Source organism: Haliotis rubra, unplaced genomic scaffold (assembly GCF_003918875.1).
Source record: "Haliotis rubra isolate DU_JTF1 unplaced genomic scaffold, ASM391887v1 Scf354, whole genome shotgun sequence".
NCBI classification, from domain to species: domain Eukaryota; kingdom Metazoa; phylum Mollusca; class Gastropoda; order Lepetellida; family Haliotidae; genus Haliotis; species Haliotis rubra.
Genome location: NW_025767029.1, coordinates 972,072 through 993,133, shown reverse-complemented (window position 1 = coordinate 993,133; position 21,062 = coordinate 972,072). Strand labels below are relative to the sequence as shown.

The following is a 21,062-nucleotide window of genomic DNA, read 5'->3' as shown; positions in this document are numbered from 1 at the left end:
TCAACCTGGAGGACCCACTCCCTTGTCTACGGAGTAGGCTGGGCCTCCTGGGTAGGGTGGTGGGGTCCAGACATTGACCATATATCAACCTGGAGGACCCACTCCCTTGTCTACGGAGTAGGCTGGGCCTCCTGGGTAGAGTGGTGGGGTCCAGACATTGACCGTATATCAACCTGGAGGACCCACTCCCTTGTCTACAGAGTAGGCTGGGCCTCCTGGGTAGGGTGGTGGGGTCCAGACATTATAATAATAAATGTGAACTTATAATGCGCCTTTTCCATGCACAAGGCCCATGCTCAAAGCGCTAACAAAGTGAGTGGATAATAATACATATATACAATAAGGGACTAGTTGCTAGTCATAATGCAGTGAAAACAGATGAGTCTTGAGAAGTCGTTTGAAGGAATAAAAGTCAACTGCTGATTTAATGGTGATAGGGAGAGAGTTCCAGAGTAGAGGGGCAGAGCAGACAAAGGATTTCCTCCAAAAGTTTGCAGTTTGAACCGAGGCACAGAGAGTAGGTTCAGATTCTGAGAACGGAGCTGTCTTTCTGGAGTGTACGGGGTAAGGAGTTCTTTCAGGTATTCTGGGCCTATGCCATTGAGGCATTTGTAGACAAAACACAATATTTTAAAGACAATTCTTGATTTAACAGGCAGCCAGTGGAGGTTTTCATGACAGGTGTTATGTGTGAGCTTTGAAGTTCTGCTTATGATTCGGGAGGCTGTATTTTGGACATTTTGCAATTTTGATAGCAGCTTCTGAGAGATACCAAAAAGTAGGCTATTGCAGTAATCAATTCTTGATATAACAAGTCCCTGGACCAGACCGTGTGCTGCATCACGACTGATGAGATGGCGTATTCTGCCAATGGCTCGTAGATGAAAGAAGCATATTCTGCAGAGTTGATTTACATGAGTGTCCATCGCCAGGTGTGAGTCAAGTGTAACTCCAAGGTCTTTAACAGAGTCGACAGCTTGTATCTCTGCATCTGCTACCAGAACAGTTTTGGTGGTAATTTGTTTTTGCATTTGCCTGGATCCAATAACCATCACCTCAGTTTTGTCATCATTTAACTTTAGCAAGTTGTTTGTCATCCATGACTTAACATCTTTAGTACAGTCTGTTATTTTATGAAGACCAGTGTGAAAGTCCTTGGGAGTTGAGTTTTTCTGAAGTTGAGTGTCATCTGCAAACGAATGATGGGAAATGCCATGTTTGTCAATTACGTCTGCAACATCGGTCGTGTATGCTATGAAAAGAAGCGGACCGAGTACCGATCCCTGGGGTACACCACAGTGGACCAAGGAGGTTTGTTGTATCATATATACATTGACCATATATCAACCTGGAGGGGCCACTCCCTTGTCTACGGAGTAGGTTGGGCCTCCTGGGTAGGGTGGTGGGGTCCAGACATTGACCGTATACCTACCTGGAGGGGGCACTCCCTTGTTGTCTACGGGGTAGGCTGGGCCTCCTGGGTATGGTGGTGGGGGTCCAGACATATCTCAAAGTTGAGAGCAGCTTCTGTGACATATACAGTACTATATACAACAGTGAACAATGATACAGGAGACATTCAATCTGAACCATGTAAGAAAAAAACTCAAAACAGATGATTTATGAAAACGTGAATCACATCCCAACAATGATTCACAAGAAGCACCAAGCACAAGCAGTACTGCTATCCTCAACTTGATATTAGATTTGCGTCGGACTTGGAAACATGGATATATCAACACACAGCACAGCTTGATACACACATGGATATATCAACACACGATACAACACAGCTTTATACACACATGGATATATCAACACACAATAGGATAGGGTCGGTTGGGTAACTGGAAGAGGACATATTTTGGGGGGGGCCTAATGGGAACAGGTGGGGGGCCTAACAGGAACAGCTGGTCAGACTCATTAACTCATGTCATCGTATCCCAATGGCATAGTTTGATGCTCATGCTGTTGATCACTGGACTTGATTATTTAATGACAGCCGCCATATTGCTGGAATATTGCTGAGTGCAGCATCAAACAAACACACGCACAAACAAACAAACAAAATACACATTAAATTAAATCACATTGAAATTTGATCTCAATTGGGACATTAATTACTGTGACATATAAACATCGTTGCTTGCTGGAAGCTAGGTTCTGTAATATGGTTCCGTGAACATGTATCATAACAATAAAATCATTTAAATTTCCTCTTCACAACATACGACTCTCTGACCAAACTGTTCCTCTATACAAAGGAAATAGTTTCCTCTTCCTCTTCAAATTGTTCAATGCATGGTACTCGGCAGTGTTGTCATGACCCCAGCAGGATACACTCCATCAACAAGCGTATTTCCTGGCTTGTATATAATCTGAAATACCGACACATGATGGCAAGCTTCGTGCTATACACTCCAAACCCACTCACCATTGTATCTAAACATACCATCTTTTCTCACTATGTAATTACCCATACTACCTCAGCTCACTATGTACTACCCCATACTACCTTAGCTCACTATGTACTACCCCATACTACCTTAGCTCACGATGTACTACCCCATACTATCTTAGCTCACGATGTACTACCCCATACTACCTTAGCTCACGATGTACTACCCCATTCTATCTTAGCTCACGATGTACTACCCCATACTATCTTAGCTCACGATGTACTATCCCATACTATCTTAGCTCACGATGTACTACCCCATACTATCTTAGCTCACTATGTACTACCCCATACTACCTTAGCTCACTATGTACTGCCCCATACTACCTCAGCTCACTATGTACTAACCCATACTATCTTAGCTCACTATGTACTAACCCATACTATCTTAGCTCACTATGTACTAACCAATACTACCTCAGCTCACTATGTACTAACCCATACTATCTTAGCTCACTATGTACTAACCCATACTACCTCAGCTCACTATGTACTAACCCATACTATCTTAGCTCACTATGTACTAACCCATACTACCTTAGCTCACTATGTACTACCCCATACCATCTTTGCTCACTATGTACTACCCCATACTATCTTAGCTCACTATGTACTAACCCATACAATCTTAGCTCACTATGTACTAACCCATACTATCTTAGCTCACTATGTACTACCCCATACAATCTTAGCTCACTATGTACTACCCCATACTATCTTAGCTCACTATGTACTACCCCATACCATCTTAGCTCACTATGTACTAACCCATACTACCTTAGCTCACTATGTACTAACCCATACTACCTTAGCTCACTATGTACTACCCCATACTATCTTAGCTCACTATGTACTAACCCATACTACCTTAGCTCACTATGTACTACCCCATACTATCTTAGCTCACTATGTACTACCCCATACTATCTTAGCTCACTATGTACTAACCCATACTATCTTAGCTCACTATGTACTAACCCATACTACCTTAGCTCACTATGTACTACCCCATACCATCTTTGCTCACTATGTACTAACCCATACTATCTTAGCTCACTATGTACTAACCCATACAATCTTAGCTCACTATGTACTAACCCATACTATCTTAGCTCACTATGTACTAACCCATACTACCTTAGCTCACTATGTACTACCCCATACCATCTTTGCTCACTATGTACTACCCCATACTATCTTAGCTCACTATGTACTAACCCATACAATCTTAGCTCACTATGTACTACCCCATACTATCTTAGCTCACTATGTACTACCCCATACCATCTTTGCTCACTATGTACTACCCCATACTATCTTAGCTCACTATGTACTAACCCATACAATCTTAGCTCACTATGTACTAACCCATACTACCTTAGCTCACTATGTACTAACCCATACTACCTTAGCTCACTATGTACTACCCATACTATCTTAGCTCACTATGTACTAACCCATACTACCTTAGCTCACTATGTACTACCCCATACTATCTTAGCTCACTATGTACTACCCCATACTATCTTAGCTCACTATGTACTACCCCATACTACCTTAGCTCACTATGTACTACCCCATACTATCTTAGCTCACTATGTACTAACCCATACTACCTCAGCTCACTATGTACTAACCCATACTATCTTAGCTCACTATGTACTAACCCATACTACCTTAGCTCACTATGTACTAACCCATACTACCTTAGCTCACTATGTACTACCCCATACTATCTTAGCTCACTATGTACTAACCCATACTACCTTAGCTCACTATGTACTACCCCATACTATCTTAGCTCACTATGTACTAACCCATACTATCTTAGCTCACTATGTACTAACCCATACTATCTTAGCTCACTATGTACTAACCCATACTATCTTAGCTCACTATGTACTAACCCATACTACCTTAGCTCACTATGTACTACCCCATACTATCTTAGCTCACTATGTACTAACCCATACTACCTTAGCTCACTGTGTACTACTATCTTGGCTCACTATGTGCTACTATCTTCTTAGCTCACTATGTACTACCCCATACTACCTTAGCTCACTATGTACTACCCTATACTATCTTAGCTCTACTCATGTCTTAAACCCATACTACCTCAGCTCACTATGCCCCTAACCCATGCTATCTTAGCTCACTATGTACTAACCCATACTACCTTAGCTCACTATGTACTAACCCATACTATCTTAGCTCACTATGTACTCACCCATACTACCTTAGCTCACTATGTACTACCCCATACTATCTTAGCTCACTATGTACTACCCCATACTACCTTAGCTCACTATGTACTACCCCATACTATCTTAGCTCACTATGTACTACCCATACTATCTTAGCTCACTATGTACTACCCATACTATCTTAGCTCACTATGTACTAAGCTAGTAGAAACATGATATGCACCATGTGCTACAAAAGCAAAAGATTCCAAATATGTGCCATACACAATAAACCCAGAAGATACATGAAAGGTACCAGAGCCTCAGAATAAGCCCATTGTCACAAGGAGGAAGGTGACAGTGAATTATTGACACACAGTCCATTACTAACAGTGACGACGCCCGTCTTCCCAGAATCTCTGATACCATTTCCTTTTCAACTCCAGAACTTAAACATGTCCAATGTTTATTATTTGAGGAGCCAAGTAAGACAGGGGTGAAACTTGACTTGTGTTAGAGAACCAGGTAGAATACTTCTGATAACGGAATATCTTTCTAAATAACAATTCGGTCTGTTCACTTATGCAACCTCCATTTCTTACCTCAATTTGATTTGATAACTGAAAGAACAATTATTCAACAAGATAACTGAATGGAAGAAACAATATCAATGTATTTAGCGTTACCTTGCATTAGCTAGTACTTGAGTCACAAATAACAGATTCAGATTTTGAGCACTTGCATGCTTGATTGAGCTTTTTTGAGCTGATGAGAAATAGGCCCACTTTGAAGTTTTATAACTGACAAAACATCTGAAAAATGTGACATTAAATAAACTTGTACATGCACCATTTACATGTTGAATCTTAGAACCTAATCTGAGTTTAATAGCTTCTTGCAAGCTACTAAGTCTGGATTAAAACTTCACATTTAACCCTGATGTTTGAGTACCAAAAGGGAGTAGTCAGCCAACTGGTGATTGGCATGACACTTATTATCCGGAAAGAATAGTCTTGGAATAGTGAACTGACAGCTGTCTCTGATACTGAAGTCTGTTGAAAGCAGTAATTATCTGCTGTCTGATAATACGTACCATTTAGCGTACATGTGAAAACAATACCCCTACTTATCAGTGCTGGATGTTTACCCGACTGGCCTTGTCACGCAATACATCTATTGAGTCCACCATAACACCAGCCAACATGTAAGGCGCGTCCTGTCGTTGAACATTGCCTAATGGTGGAACATGCCGTCGGACTAATTACGTATGGCTAATTCTGTAGCAGGCTGCCTGCTCGAATATCGCCGGTTTGGTTTGAGAGAGGAAAGTATGGTAATTTCCTCCATGACCACCCTCTTACCAACACAAGGAACCGGGTTCAGCACTGGCATGAAGGCATAATACGAGCACAACAACGCTTGATGAGAACGTAAACATGATAGGTTGAGCCCCAACAAAACACAAATTGTCCGCCTCAACCTGTCTGTCTGTAAAGACAAAGGATTCCGTCAGCTGACAATACCTGAAATGTTAACGAATGTGTTTGATATGTCAGTACAGCCAAGAAGGACAACAAGAGCCAGTTACATACCTAAATGTCAGATACTTAGATCACTGGCGCTCGGTCACACCTAATGTAAGTACTATGGTGCCGTGTGCAGAAATTATTTCGTTGGGGGAAAACCGAATTGTCTCCCTTCCTACATCACATGACTGGTCCCTTGTTCAACATGCACGTGCGACTTGGCGACGCAAATGACAGAACTCGTGTTCCTTCAAGTGAAGGCTCTAACCTCGTGATTTAATGTTATCAAATACCAAAATTTCGTTCTCAGGTATTACCTAAATGATGAACAGTTCCGCAGAGAAAATAGTCCGTACTGGAACAGACCTAACAGTAAAAGATTACTGGAGAGATTTGTTACCGAGGAATAAAACTACTGGACATAACGTTCCGTTGAAACAGTTTTCTATACTGAGGGGCATGGCTAGACTGAAAATATAGAACAGGACCATATAATAGAACAGAACAGACCATGCAGAACTAAACAGACAGAGCTAGTCAAAGTAGAACAATGTACAAGATACAGAACTAAACAGACACAGAGCTAGTCGAGTAGAACGATGTACAATATACAGAACTAAACAGACACAGAGCTAGTCGAGTAGAACAATGTACAATATACAGAACTAAACAGACACAGAGCTAGTCGAGTAGAACAATGTACAAGATACAGAACTAAACAGACACGGAGCTAGTCGAGTAGAACGATGTACAAGATACAGAACTAAACAGACACGGAGCTAGTCGAGTAGAACGATGTACAAGATACAGAACTAAACAGACACGGAGCTAGTCGAGTAGAACGATGTACAAGATACAGAACTAAACGGACACGGAGCTAGTCGAGTAGAACGATGTACAAGATACAGAACTAAACGGACACGGAGCTAGTCGAGTAGAACGATGTACAAGATACAGAACTAAACGGACACGGAGCTAGTCCGAGAGTAGAACGATGTACAAGATACAGAACTAAACGGACACGGAGCTAGTCGAGTAGAACGATGTACAAGATACAGAACTACACGGACACGGAGCTAGTCGAGTAGAACGATGTACAAGATACAGAACTAAACGGACACGGAGCTAGTCGAGTAGAACGATGTACAAGATACAGAACTAAACGGACACGGAGCTAGTCGAGTAGAACGATGTACAAGATACAGAACTAAACGGACACGGAGCTAGTCGAGTAGAACGATGTACAAGATACAGAACTAAACAGACACGGAGCTAGTCGAGTAGAACGATGTACAAGATACAGAACTAAACAGACACAGAGCTAGTCGAGTAGAACGATGTACAAGATACATAACTCGGACACAGAGATAGTCGAGTAGAACAATGTACAAACAAAACAACCTGAGCAAGAGTGGCATGCCGCTCTTTGAAATCCTGATAAAAAGAGCACGCTCGATTGTACCTCAAAAGTTGTGAAATGTAAACACCAAAGGCTGGAGCTGATGGAATATTGCTCGACATGAAAGGGAGGTTGACTAGATTCTATTGGAAAGTTGAAATCATCCCTTTTGTCATACAGCTTTGCTGAGATTATTTGTCACTCTGAATCTTTATACATAGATCTAAACATGAAACATTTGAGGCGATCTCACTTGTCTCTTTAGTTTCAAGTTGAGATGGGTAAATCAGTGGAGGGCAATTGGCTATTTGATGGTTATTGAACGATATTCGATTATCGATGTACCGAAAGCTAAGTTAAACTTCTTGGCCAAAATACCTTGTTTTGATTTTGCCAACCCATTCAATCCATTTCCATTTCCACAGTTTTTGCATTGTTGAGAAGTTACACATGTTTATAATGATCTTGAGTTATTTTAACCCTTAAAGAAAAACATAACAATTTTGAAATGATCGGTTGTTTCTTCGCGGAATACCGACAGGTGTATCCCTGTTTGTATTAATGTGATAGAGTGCGCCTATTTATAGAATCGTTAAAGGACTGATAGCTTAATCTCTATATCTTAATAAGAAATATATATTAGCTTTTATTTGAGATAGGAGTTCCAAGCCAAGATGTATTTGCTGGGAGCGCACAACCAAGTGGCAAGCGAATACGATGATTTGGAGATTTTACGTGCGCTTTGCGACATAAGTCAAGCTGGAGTGACGTCCCTTCCCCCAGCAGATGGCGCTGCTTGCCTTCGACCCGGCAGGTTTGAAAAGTAGTTCGAACAACTTCGTTGTATTTGTTTTCATGTTGGCATCATCATGGCAAACATCAGTCTTGAAATCGACGATTATTTTATGCATTTAGAAGAAAAACGACTTAACAGTTTCCAGAACTGGCCATATGAAGCAGAGCACGAATGTACTGCTGCAAAGGTACAACGTTAGTCAAAGCTCTTCTGAGCCCAAATCGATATTGTATAATTTGTAATTTGTATTGCACGTTTTGAGCTGATATTATCTCATAGAGGAATGGGAAGTACTGCTTTTCAGACCATGACGTCAGTTTTAACGTATGTCGTCTCTACATACTTTCTTTAAAGTAAGTTGATACTAACTAAGGGACCGTTCATAATTTATGGCTAGGTGGGAGTGATGATTTTTGTGGAGAAGCATGTACAATGTGAATTACCCCCCCCCCCCTAAATGGTATGTACAAAATAAGTGACACCCCCGCATGTATGTACAAAATCAATTAACTCATGATCATCAGTTCCAGACAAACGCTCTCCAAGATGTCAACACCACCCCTTCACATTGGAGAATTTGTTATCAGGCCATCAAAGCCAGAAACTTAGGTTTCATCTTTCAGGCAACACTAGGGACTGCACATCATAAAAATGCAGTATGCAAGGTTGTTTACTACCACAGAGGCCCAGATAAGCTGCATATCTGGGTAAAATACACATAGAAAATTTCCATTTACGCATTGAAAAGTAATTGTTGCGTAGCAAATACGCATTTGACATGTTAGATACGCAAAAAGTTTAAAACAAATGCATATGGAATATATTTATAAAAATCACTTGCGTAATAAAAAGACATTGATTGCTATCAAGTTGTACTGTTAGTATAGGATAAGTGTTGCACTGTCAGTATAGGATGAGTGATTTTTTATGAAATCATTTCCATTATATTTTAGTTGGTTTTGATTAGGTATGACACAAGGCAGAACTTACCTGCTTAGTAAACTTACTCAATGACATAATACTTAGGTGAGTAAAATGACTGAAATACGCACATTTTTTAAAGCAGTGGGTAACGGAAAATGAAATATACACTCAACATTCATAATACCCACTCCACAAAAATACAGTGGGCACAGTACCCACATGAGCTAAATCTTATCTGGAGCTCTGCTACCACCTGCGAAATATCAGTCAAATCAAGCGGTATGTAGGCATTGCGGCAACCAAGACACTTATCCATGCTTTTGTGACATCTCGGCTGGATTACGGTAATTCACTGCTGTACCAGCTATGCCTGAGCAAACTTCAGAAGGTTCAGAACTCAGCGGCAAGATTGATAGGTGGAAAACGCAAACACAAGCATATTACACCAATCTTATACGACCTACACTGGCTTCCAATTCACCATCGGGTTGTTTACAAATTACTGATGTTTGTGTTTAAAGCTCTTCACAGTCTAGCCCCTCTGTATCTGGAACACCTTTTAACCAGATACCAACCTCCGAGAACGCTGCAGTCAGCTTCACTTCAACAACTAAATGTCCCCAAAACAAGAACAACACTCTACGGTGACAGGAGTTTTGCCAAAGCAGGCCCTGCACTCTGGAATGAACTCCCACCAAATATCCAGCAAATCAATGACTGTGACATATTTTAAAGTGAACTGAAGACCCTCCTGTCCAAACGAGCCTATGACTTGTGTCTTTGAGCAAATTTTGTATTTAGGTGCACTACAAATATGAACTTTATTATTATTATTATAAATGTGTATTAGGTATTCATTTCAAATGTATGGTAGGATAAATCAACCCACAACACAACATCTTTGTGTGGATTAAATCCATTATCCAGTGATTCATAATGTTCCACAAAGTGAACTTTTACTGTGTACCAAGATTGAAATGCATTGGCACATTTGACTTGACAATATTAGACAATGACAGTTACTGCTTACAGGCCTTGAAGCTTATTTGGGCTGATTTAGCCAGAAAAGTGAATACCATGAAAGGTTGGAACAAAATTTGATGATCCATTATGTACCCCAAATGAACTTAGCTTTCATGTAGTTTTCAATTCAGAAGTTGCATCAGTTTCTTATGCGAAATAGGAAATATGCTATGGACCTGAAAACACTGGGGGTAGTGCACTTTACCGGGCGCGCACTTTTTCAGATTAATTAGCTCTGCTGGGACTCGAACACGCTTCGTCGTGAACTGACTTCGTTAATTAATGGCGTAATTAGCGGACACTCTACCTCGGGACCACAAGCTCCATCACAGTTAACGAGTGCTCGTTTAACGGGTCATTTGCACAGAAGTGAGGGTCCCTAACCCTAAGTATCAGAGGTTCCCAAACCCAACCCTAACCCTGAGGATCGGAAAGGGTACCTAACCTTAAACCCTAAGGATGGTTGACTGGCAGTGATGGGAGATGGAGCAATTACGGCGATATAGCGAGACAGTGCGTGAGACAGCGCGATAATTGCCCCGCAGCGAGCCGCGAGCTCTGCGGCCTGTAAAGTGCACTCTAGCCAAAACATTGATCATCTTGCTGACCTAAATGTGCACACTGCCTACATGTACACAATTTCCCATATCTTGACAGAATTCGACAATAAATGCAGTGTCTTGTGTGTCAATATCAAGTATTTCCTGTTAAGCAATACATTTCTATCTCATATTAATGTTCCTAAATTTTATGTAGGTCTTCCATTGATAAACTCAATGAAACATGGTTGATGCTGCTTCTTGTAGTTGGCTGCTGCCGGGTGGTATCACATCCCCACTGACCAGGAGCCAGATGCTGTCCGCTGCTTTGTCTGCCTCAAAGAACTGGATGGATGGGAGCCCAATGATGACCCATGGTAACATTTTACATGAATGTGAGTGAGTGAGTGTAGTGTTACGCCGCACTCAGCAATATTCCAGCTATATGGCGGCGGTCTGTAAATAATCGAGTCTGGACCAGACAATCCAGCGATCGACCATCAAGCTGCGCAATTGGGAACCGATGACATGTGTCAACCAAGTCAGTCAGCCTGACCACCTGATCCTGTTAGTCGAATTTTACGATAAGCATGGGTTACTGAAGGCCAATATTCTAACACGGAACTTCACGGGTACACATGAATGTGAATTAATCAGAATAATGTAGTTATAAAGTTTTCATGGAGTCTTTGGTTCCTGCACAATCCACACAACAAACACAGAGGTACAGAAAAGCTGCGTATCGGCGTAAATTACACGAATATTTATGTGAAAACTCATTTCTTGTTAAGCCTATTGAGTAGAAGCAGGGATTTAAAGGACGCAAATTCCTGCTTCCTATACTCATAAAAATTGACAATGGACACAACAAAATTTATTAGAGCATCCACAGGAACGCAGAAAAATTCCAATCAAGTAACAATAAGTTATCACTGAGCTTGCTACTAGCTCAGTTATGGTATCATTTGCAATTCAATTACTGTAACAATACGATGATCATGATACACAATACAGTAACAGTATTAAATAATATTTAAGTGTCTGGGATCGCCATTTTGTTGTCCAGGACCCCTGGAATTTAAGAGTATGAGTCCCAGGGTCCCTCATATACAAGACTCCAGGTAAATCCCTGATAGAAGTATGTTGGAAGTTTTATAAATTCTCAATAAATTTGATATTACAGTTTGAGTGAGGTAGGTAAAATTTATTTGGTTACTCAAAGGAAAATTCGGATACCCAATTGAGATGAGCACAGGCGAGTATAAACTCAGTGACCCTAAATGTTATCTGTAGCTCAGACAAACATCAGGACTATGTACGTCAGTTAACAACAGTGACAAACATCAGGACTGTGTACGTCGGTTAACAGCAGTGACAAACATCAGGACTATGTACGTCGTTTAACAACAGTGACAAACATCAGGACTATGTACCTGTGCGTCGGTTAACAACAGTGACAAACATCAGGACTGTGTACGTCGGTTAACAACAGTGACAAACATCAGGACTATGTGCGCCGCGTTTAACAACAGTGACAAACATCAGGACTATGTACGTCGGTTAACAACAGTGACAAACATCAGGACTATGTACGTCGTTTAACAACAGTGACAAACATCAGGACTATGTACGTCGGTTAACAACAGTGACAAACATCAGGACTATGTACGTCAGTTAACAACAGTGACAAACATCAGGACTATGTACCTGTACGTTGGTTAACAGCAGTGACAAACATCAGGACTGTACGTCGGTTAACAGCAGTGACAAACATCAGGACTATGTACGTCGGTTAACAGCAGTGACAAACATCAGGACTATGTACGTCGGTTAACAACAGTGACAAACATCAGGACTATGTACGTCAGTTAACAACAGTGACAAACATCAGGACTATGTACCTGTACGTCGGTTAACAGCAGTGACAAACATCAGGACTGTACGTCGGTTAACAGCAGTGACAAACATCAGGACTATGTACGTCGGTTAACAACAGTGACAAACATCAGGACTATGTATGCGTCGGTTAACAACAGTGACAAACATCAGGACTATATGCGTCGGTTAACAACAGTGACAAACATCAGGACTATATGCGTCGGTTAACAGCAGTGACAAACATCAGGACTATGTACGTCGGTTAACAACAGTGACAAACATCAGGACTATGTATGCGTCGGTTAACAACAGTGACAAACATCAGGACTATGTACGTCGGTTAACAACAGTGACAAACATCAGGACTATACGTCGGTTAACAACAGTGACAAACATCAGGACTATGTACGTCGGTTAACAACAGTGACAAACATCAGGACTATGTACGTCGGTTAACAACAGTGACAAACATCAGGACTATGTACGTCGGTTAACAACAGTGACAAACATCAGGACTATGTACGTCGGTTAACAACAGTGACAAACATCAGGACTATGTACGTCGGTTAACAGCAGTGACAAACATCAGGACTATGTACGTCGGTTAACAGCAGTGACAAACATCAGGACTATGTACGTCGGTAAACAGCAGTGACAAACATCAGGACTATATGCGTCGGCGGCACGCCGGTTAACAACAGTGACAAACATCAGGACTATGTACGTCGGTTAACAGCAGTGACAAACATCAGGACTATGTACGTCGGTTAACAACAGTGACAAACATCAGGACTATGTACGTCGGTTAACAACAGTGACAAACATCAGGACTATGTACGTCGGTTAACAGCAGTGACAAACATCAGGACTATGTACGTCAGTTAACAACAGTGACAAACATCAGGACTATGTACGTCAGTTAACAACAGTGACAAACATCAGGACTATGTACGTCGGTTAACAACAGTGACAAACATCAGGACTATGTACGTCAGTTAACAACAGTGACAAACATCAGGACTATGTACGTCGGTTAACAACTGTGGCAAGTATGACAAAGTTTAACAAATTCAAGAACAAATAAACTTTGTTTTTTTGTACTCTTTTAACTATTACATATGAAATATTTGATGTTAGACTTATGCGGAACACCAAATTCATTCTACAAAAACTTGTGGTTAATTAATACCGAGCGATTAAAAGTTGCCAAAAAGTCGCCTGCTTCACTCTCGCCCGCCAACGAAACCACAGACAGGTTACGTAACTCTGTCGCCAGAGCACTGCAGTGACGTCATATGAGGAACGATTTTCAGTTAGTTGTATAGAAAGTGTGTAGCACGCTCATCATTTTGATGATTTCTCGACATGAACAACGACATGCCGAATCGTTGCTTTGTCGTCAATTGCTCCTAAGGGTCGGGCGATGGTGTTACCATGCACAGATTTCCACAGGACCCCGCAGTTCGTGCTAAATGGGTTATGTTTGTGAGTGCGAAGCGAGCATTGTGGAAGCCTGAAACGATATCTTAGTAATTCTTACTTGTGTTCAGATTGCTTCACGGAAGTTAAAGAATCAAAACTACTTACTAGTTGTTGTAAAATATGTATATGATTGATGACCATAAGATTTTCCATGACACAACTTTTAACATAACGATTTCTTCCTCGGAAGCGAGGTGGGGGGTCGAAGTCACAATACTGCGCGATAAATTTCTTGCTACATTCGTGAACATGGTTAATGTCCACGCACCAGTATTTAGATACTAGTCAATGTGCGTCTTTATATTTGGTCTTATAATCCTAATTAGTTTATTATCATACCTGTATGCATTTTGAAACTAAATAAAAAGCAGACAATCTGCTGATACTTATAGTGAATTTTTAACAGAACTGTAATGCCTAGACATTTTATAGTTTTCCAATGTGAATCATAATTCGCACACACACCCTAGTGTATGTTGTCCGTCTCATTACACTTCACGGCGAAAACAATGATTCTGTTGAATGCTACGACAAATGAATAAAAACCAAATGTAAATATTAAAATTAAAACAGATTAAAGTTATAGGAACAATGTCAGGCTATTACCCTGTTCGAGGAATTTATCCATTAATATCCACAAAAACGAGTGATATGCCATTCATCTGCAGCTGTTCCAAGTGATGTGTCTTCTAACAATTTAATATACGAAAAATGGATAAATGTTTTCAGGTATTTCACATTAGTGTATAATTTCATTGGTCACCCAGATAGCACACCTGGCAACTAATTGCATAATGTCCGCCTTTCTTTAAAAACAGTAATTTAGTTAGCCAATAGTGGGCAATCAATCAATGTATTGCCGGTTAATCCTTTGAAAGAAGGACATTGTTTTTAAGCAGACACCGACACGACAGAGTGTATTCAGTATAGATTAGTAAATCTACATACATAAACACTACCTTTTGACAAATCCGCTGCGTAAGATAAAAGTAATTAATCAATCAGCGTGTTATCGGTTAATCCTTTGATCGATGTTTATAATGTTGAATATTTACTCCAGACACAAGAAATGGCAAATGTGAACCTTTGTCAGGTAATCTAAGTGTGTAACCACTAATTATACCTGTTATGAATTCATTAACTGACCATCAAGTGAATGATGACAAATAACATGTGTAGGTTTATACCACCTAACACTGGTTACAACAAGGGAGTATTAATTGCTGTATGGCATGTGAAAACTTATGGGCCGACACTGTTTTGAGAATACAAACAGAGTTTTACATGACATGATGAAATATCGAGGTAAAAAAACACAGAAATAGGATCAATTTGGATCAGTCATTATACAAATAAGGCCTAACGACACAAAGCGATTTTGACAGAATCGTCTATGAAAACAAGTTGTAACTTCGGAAACTAGGCAAAGCAGGAGACAAAATTAAAAGACAGCAGATTGTGAGAACATATAGCTTTCATTTTCCACAACAGTTGTCACGATTTCAGGTTTATACAAACCTGTAAACAAGATAATTTACCCCCTGAAATGTAGATGAATTCTGCATCGGCCCTCATATGACGTCACAGAGACGCCCCGCTCTGATTGGTTGAAATTTCGTTCGCGGGTGAGAATTGTGCACTGTTGTCAAAAAAGTACCCTCCTACAGTATATGTGATCTTTAACAAGTATATCAGTACGGGGCACTGTCTAACAGATCCTTCTATTTTCACATTTTGGCTTAGTTGAAGTTGAGAGTAAATGATATGTGTTTCCATCACATGACCAGCTGTGATACTGGTGATACATGGGCCTGTGTACAATGCACAGGTCACAAATCCCATAAGGTTAAGCAACGTTAATCAAGTACCTGGTTGGGTTTCTGGGGCTTTGGTCGTTCCCCCACACTGAAGCACTTGTATCTGTTCAGTAGGGCTGCAACGAATACACTTTGTGGCGAATATGATACGTATCATGAATATTGGGTAACGAATACGAATAATTATTCACGAATACAAAATTGTAGTTAAGTGATTGATGTACAATATGGAACGCCCATGTTGACAGTTTTGATTTGTAACAGCAATAACCAGTGATCTCATGACACTCAAATTTGGTATGTAATAGTTATAGTCGACAGTACCATGTGCGGCCTTGGCAAACTGACATGACTTGCACTACTGCAATGCTAGTACATATTCTTGCATATCTCACTTTCCAAAAGTACGCAAGGGTTCAAGAGTAAAACATGCTCCCTTAAAAAAATCGTAAATATTCGTTAATATTCGGTTCTGGTGACCACGAATAAAGAATTGAATTCATGAATGGCTACGTTTCGATTCACCGAATATGCGAGTGAATCGTTACAGCCTTACTGTTCAGTGAAGTGACTTTGTTCATTTATCACCCTGCTCACTCCGCAGTGAAGGAGAACCCAGTGGGACTACATGCTAATGTCCCACAGGCACCTTGTGTGATCAACTGACCGGGGTAGTGATAAGGGCATGCACTACACTATCTATGTGGTGTAGAAATATAGCTCAAAATCAGTGGCTATTAATGTTTTCCCTGGTGCTGTTGGTGTTATTATTATAAAATTTTAGCACCAGTATGTGTTATCAGGGTTCTTTAGCAAGGAATTGGCTGTGAATGAAATGTTGGCCTAAGGAGTGTATGATTGGTGGAGTCCCATCACACCAAAACATTTCAAAATATGGTGCTTGTTGTTATGTTTCCTTGTGCATGGTGTTAAGGGAATGAAACAAGGAGTTGTCAGCCCTTTTTGTGAATTTTGTATGAGTAGGATATGTGAACTATGGCAAGAGCAACAGTATTGGTCCTGTGTCACACACTAGAGGAATCACAAACACCAATTTGAAAGGAAATTTAAATATTTGCTAAACCTTCTTTGCTTAAAATGATTCGTATATGCTGTGATTCACAAACTTATTTTCACAAACACATCATGCATTCTCTCTCCCATTGTTCACCCAATCATGCATATAATATTTAAATTTTCCCGGTGATATAATATAATTATAAGAACTGTTTTTAAAGAGAATTAGTATTGTTAGTAATGTTAGATAGGCCAAACGAAAAACATGTTGTGGTTCCAATTACACCTCTTTAAAATTTAGGGTAGGTAGGTAGGATTTGTTTTTTTAATTTACATTTGTTTAGGAGTAAAGTACAAACTAGTAACACATTTATCAATGTATAGTTGTTTATGCAATCAAACTTGCGGCCATCATGTCGACTTTCTCTATCAGAATGACCAATGTCTGTCGGTGTCGGGGGGAAAAAAACTGGTATCTGAAAAAAATAGGGTCGGCACAAGAATTCTAGGGTCAGTCAGGTAATCGGAACCACAACATATTTATTTAGGCCTTATGTTATGGTACTGTGATTGTTTTTGTCAGTGCACTAGAGATGTTACACGTTCCACACACATCAGGCTGCGTGTCGGGTTCGCCCCCTTCGATCTGTCCACGATTGCCTTACATACAGGGTATATCACAGACACTAGAGATGTCACACATTCCAAACACATCGGGATGCATGTCGGGTTCGCCCCCTTCTCGATCTGTCCATGATTGCCTTACATACAGGATATATCACCAACCCCAGACACTGGATTTGAAAGGTACACCATGTACTTGGTGACTTCACACATAACTATACGGACATCTTCATGGCCATACTTGTCAAACACAGTGGACTAGTTTACAGCAATTTTTACTTATACTTGCTCCAATACCACAAACAGCAACACTGTACAGTGACATAGTTTAGCTAAAACATGAAATTATCATTTATATTACTCACAGCAGTCGGAGATAAAGGAGAAACAGCCAACATGACACACACTTCCCATTGGTTGCAAACTTTCACCTTTCAAATCAGTTCTTAAGTACTTCCCAAGCTCTATTGCACAGCCTGATTGACCACAAGCTTATTCCCCAGATACATACAGTGGTCTCTACACACACCTGCAACACAGGCAATCGCTCACTACTTACATTACCTCCCCAGCAGCCACACACTTGTTGCTGATGTAAGTACTGAAATGTTTTGAGTGCCATGTTAAACCTGGTTTCACCGCAGGAAGGAACATATGAAGCACTCCCCCCAGTGCCCGTTTCTCAAGCTGCCCAAGACAACTGGTAAGATGACAGTGGAACAGTTGCTCAACCTGGAGATAAAGAGATGGTCACTCAAAATGGTAAGAAGCCAGTGAAGCCATTTCTTAGCTACAGTATAGAATATTTGAATGTATAGATGGTTGAGGTTTAATATCACAATACTGCTTCTGTGAACACGACAGAAACAATATCATTCCTTGAAAGCTAACTGGGTACCAGTCGATAAAGAAAACTGTGTGAAACCAGGCAACAAGGAAATGTAGCTGCAGTTAGTAATTTTATTCAACCAAAAGAAACCCCCATTCCAGCACTGTCTAAATACATTGTATAGCATTCCCCTCACTAACTGTACATGTCCACTGTATTAACATTGCTGCACAACCTATAAAACTGCCTCATAAACACAGGGTCATTTTGGTTACTCATTTCTATGTAGAAGTATCCTGTCCAAATTTCATAAGTATTCTTGCATATCTCTTTATATGTATAGTTTGCCCAGGTAAATCTACCTGAAAACCTTTCACTTTTGTCTAGTAAATCAGTGTAATTTTTGTTCTGCTCTGATTTTGCAGCGTAAGATCTTAGATGCCAGAATAGAAGAATACAAGATCCAAGCTGATGCAGTCCGAGATGCCATGAAGAATCTGGTGGATAACTGACGTATTACACCTGTGAAAAACCAGACACACAAGACATTTTACACTTGATATCACTGAAATCTTTGCTACCTTGTTTCACCTGCCTGCTGTCATTATTCTCTTGAAGCAACCTCCTCCCTTTACACAATGTATACTATCAACATCTTCATAACACAAACATACCATTGTCATTACTCTTGTATTGTCACAAGTGTTTAGGTGATTTTGCAATCTCCTTGAAATCAAATTTTAGTTGTTATTACCATTAAACAAATTTCTGAGGGCATCCCATTACAGGTCACAATGTCCTTTCACCAACTTCAACCATCAATGAAAGTACTAAACAAAAAGCCAGAAAGCAGCTATCTTCAGCTTTACAGCACACATTTTCAAAATGGTGCCTTCCTTTGAAGACTAAACTTTGAAAAGTTTCAATTCAAAACTGAAAACTGAAAGAATTCTTGAATGTCAGATTTATCTGAAACTACAGTCAGATGATGACTTCTTTGAGAGGCATATAGAAGTTGGAGCAGTAAGGAAGGATAACAATATATGGATGAACAACTTCTTTATTGCTGTGGCGATGTTTCGGTGTAGGTTGTAACACCGTTATCAAGCAAGTATCATCCATATATTGTTATCCTTCCAGAGGATAACAATAGCCAGAGGATGGATTTGACAGAATCAGCTGTACATGTTATTCAGAATACCCTGTGTTAGCAGTTTCAAGTTTACAGGTTTGAAAACATCACCTTCCTGATTTGCTTAGAAAACACTTCAATTGGTCAGCTGAAAGATTGTAGTCAGTTGACCTGTAATGGAATGTCGTGATTTCTTTGTTTATTAGTTTCAGTAACTAAAATCTGATTTAGATTACATTGGTGATGTGGAAACAGAGAACCTGGATGTGTGCAATGTGTGGCTGACACAACACCCGCGTGTGTGTGCTATGTGTGGCTGACAGAACACACCTGGGTGTGTGTTGAATGTGTGGCTGACACAACACACCTGAGCATGTGCAATGTGTGGTTGACACAACGTGTGTGTGTGTGTGTGTGCAATGTGTGGCTGACAACACACCCGTGTGTGTGTGCTATGTGTGGCTGACACACACACACCTGGATGTGTGCAATGTGTGGCTGACAACACACCTGGGCGTGTGCAATGTGTGGCTGACAACACACCTGGATGTGTGCAATGTGTGGCTGACAACATACCCGTGTGTGTGTGCTATATGTGGCTGACACACACCTGGATGTGTGCAATGTGTGGCTGATACACACACCTGGGCGTGTGCAATGTGTGGCTGACACACACCTGGGCATGTGCAATGTGTGGCTGACACACACACCTGGGCGTGTGCAATGTATGGCTTACAGAACACACCTGGGTGTGTGCAATGTGTGCCTGACAGAACACCTGGGTGTGTGCTATATGTGGCTGACGGACAGGACACAACTATTTATCATTCATAAACTTAGCAGTAACTGCTATGCATTGTTTAGATTGTTTGCCAATGTATATAATAAAACTTATACACAATATATAACGGTTTTTGTCAATCCTAACTGATATTTGTAGTTCCATTTCTGTGTGGGAAGGATAGGACCACATACCAGTACTACCACTCACCATACCAAGAGGGGATCATATGTCCATATACCACTGGATATATACAGAATGGGGTCACATGTCCACATACCACTGGATATATACAGAATGGGGTCACATGTCCACTCACCATGTTAAAAGCGGATCGAATGGCCAAACAAAATGGGGAACACACATCGACTCACTTGTCCACTTGCTTCACAAGTTTACAAAATGAATTTTACATCATCTTCGCTGTGAGTGAGTTAAGTTTTACACCGCACTCAGCAATATTCCAGCTATATGGCGGCAGTCTGTAAATAATCAAGTCTGGACCAGACAATCCAGTGATCAACAGCATGAGCATCGATCTGCGCAATTGGGAACCGATGACATGTGTAAACCAAGCCAGCGAGCCTGACCACTCGATCCCATTGGTCGCCTCTTACGACAAGCATGGGTTACTGAAGGATCATTCTAACC

The 21,062-nt window shown here is 40.6% G+C and overlaps 2 protein-coding genes across 9 annotated transcripts in view; one reads left to right on the top strand and one right to left on the bottom strand.

Moving 5' to 3' along the window:
* Nucleotides 1-6,322, bottom strand: part of LOC124285172 (cell death-inducing p53-target protein 1-like) — a 44,045-nt gene extending 37,723 nt beyond the window's left edge. For 7 of the 8 annotated variants that reach the window (XM_046721356.1, XM_046721359.1, XM_046721357.1 and 4 more), the window contains exons 1-2: nt 6,237-6,322; nt 1,433-1,527 (exon numbers count right to left, since the gene is read on the bottom strand). In XM_046721356.1, coding sequence (XP_046577312.1) covers nt 1,433-1,505 — 73 coding nt within the window. In that variant the 5' untranslated portion in view covers nt 1,506-1,527; nt 6,237-6,322. Of the gene's footprint in view, nt 1-1,432; nt 1,528-6,167; nt 6,189-6,236 lie in introns of those variants that run through there. The other variant, XM_046721355.1, reaches the window with a different exon arrangement.
* Nucleotides 6,323-8,347: 2,025 nt separating this feature from the next.
* LOC124285182 (baculoviral IAP repeat-containing protein 5.2-like) lies at nt 8,348-20,533 on the top strand. Its single transcript, XM_046721367.1, has 4 exons — nt 8,348-8,552; nt 11,119-11,228; nt 18,314-18,431; nt 18,924-20,533. Exons 1-4 carry the CDS (start codon nt 8,439-8,441, stop codon nt 19,008-19,010), a joined length of 429 nt encoding a protein of 142 aa, XP_046577323.1. The 5' UTR covers nt 8,348-8,438; the 3' UTR covers nt 19,011-20,533.
* The last annotated feature ends 529 nt before the right edge of the window (nt 20,534-21,062 follow it).

Bases quoted from the DNA above. Each gene is read 5' to 3' on its own strand.
- LOC124285182 (XM_046721367.1), top strand. From the start codon at position 8,439: ATGGCAAACATCAGTCTTGAAATCGACGATTATTTTATGCATTTAGAA. The intron at 8,553-11,118 runs GTACAACGTTAG...TGCTTCTTGTAG, and splicing joins ACGAATGTACTGCTGCAAAG to TTGGCTGCTGCCGGGTGGTA. The intron at 11,229-18,313 runs GTAACATTTTAC...GTTTCACCGCAG, and splicing joins GAGCCCAATGATGACCCATG to GAAGGAACATATGAAGCACT.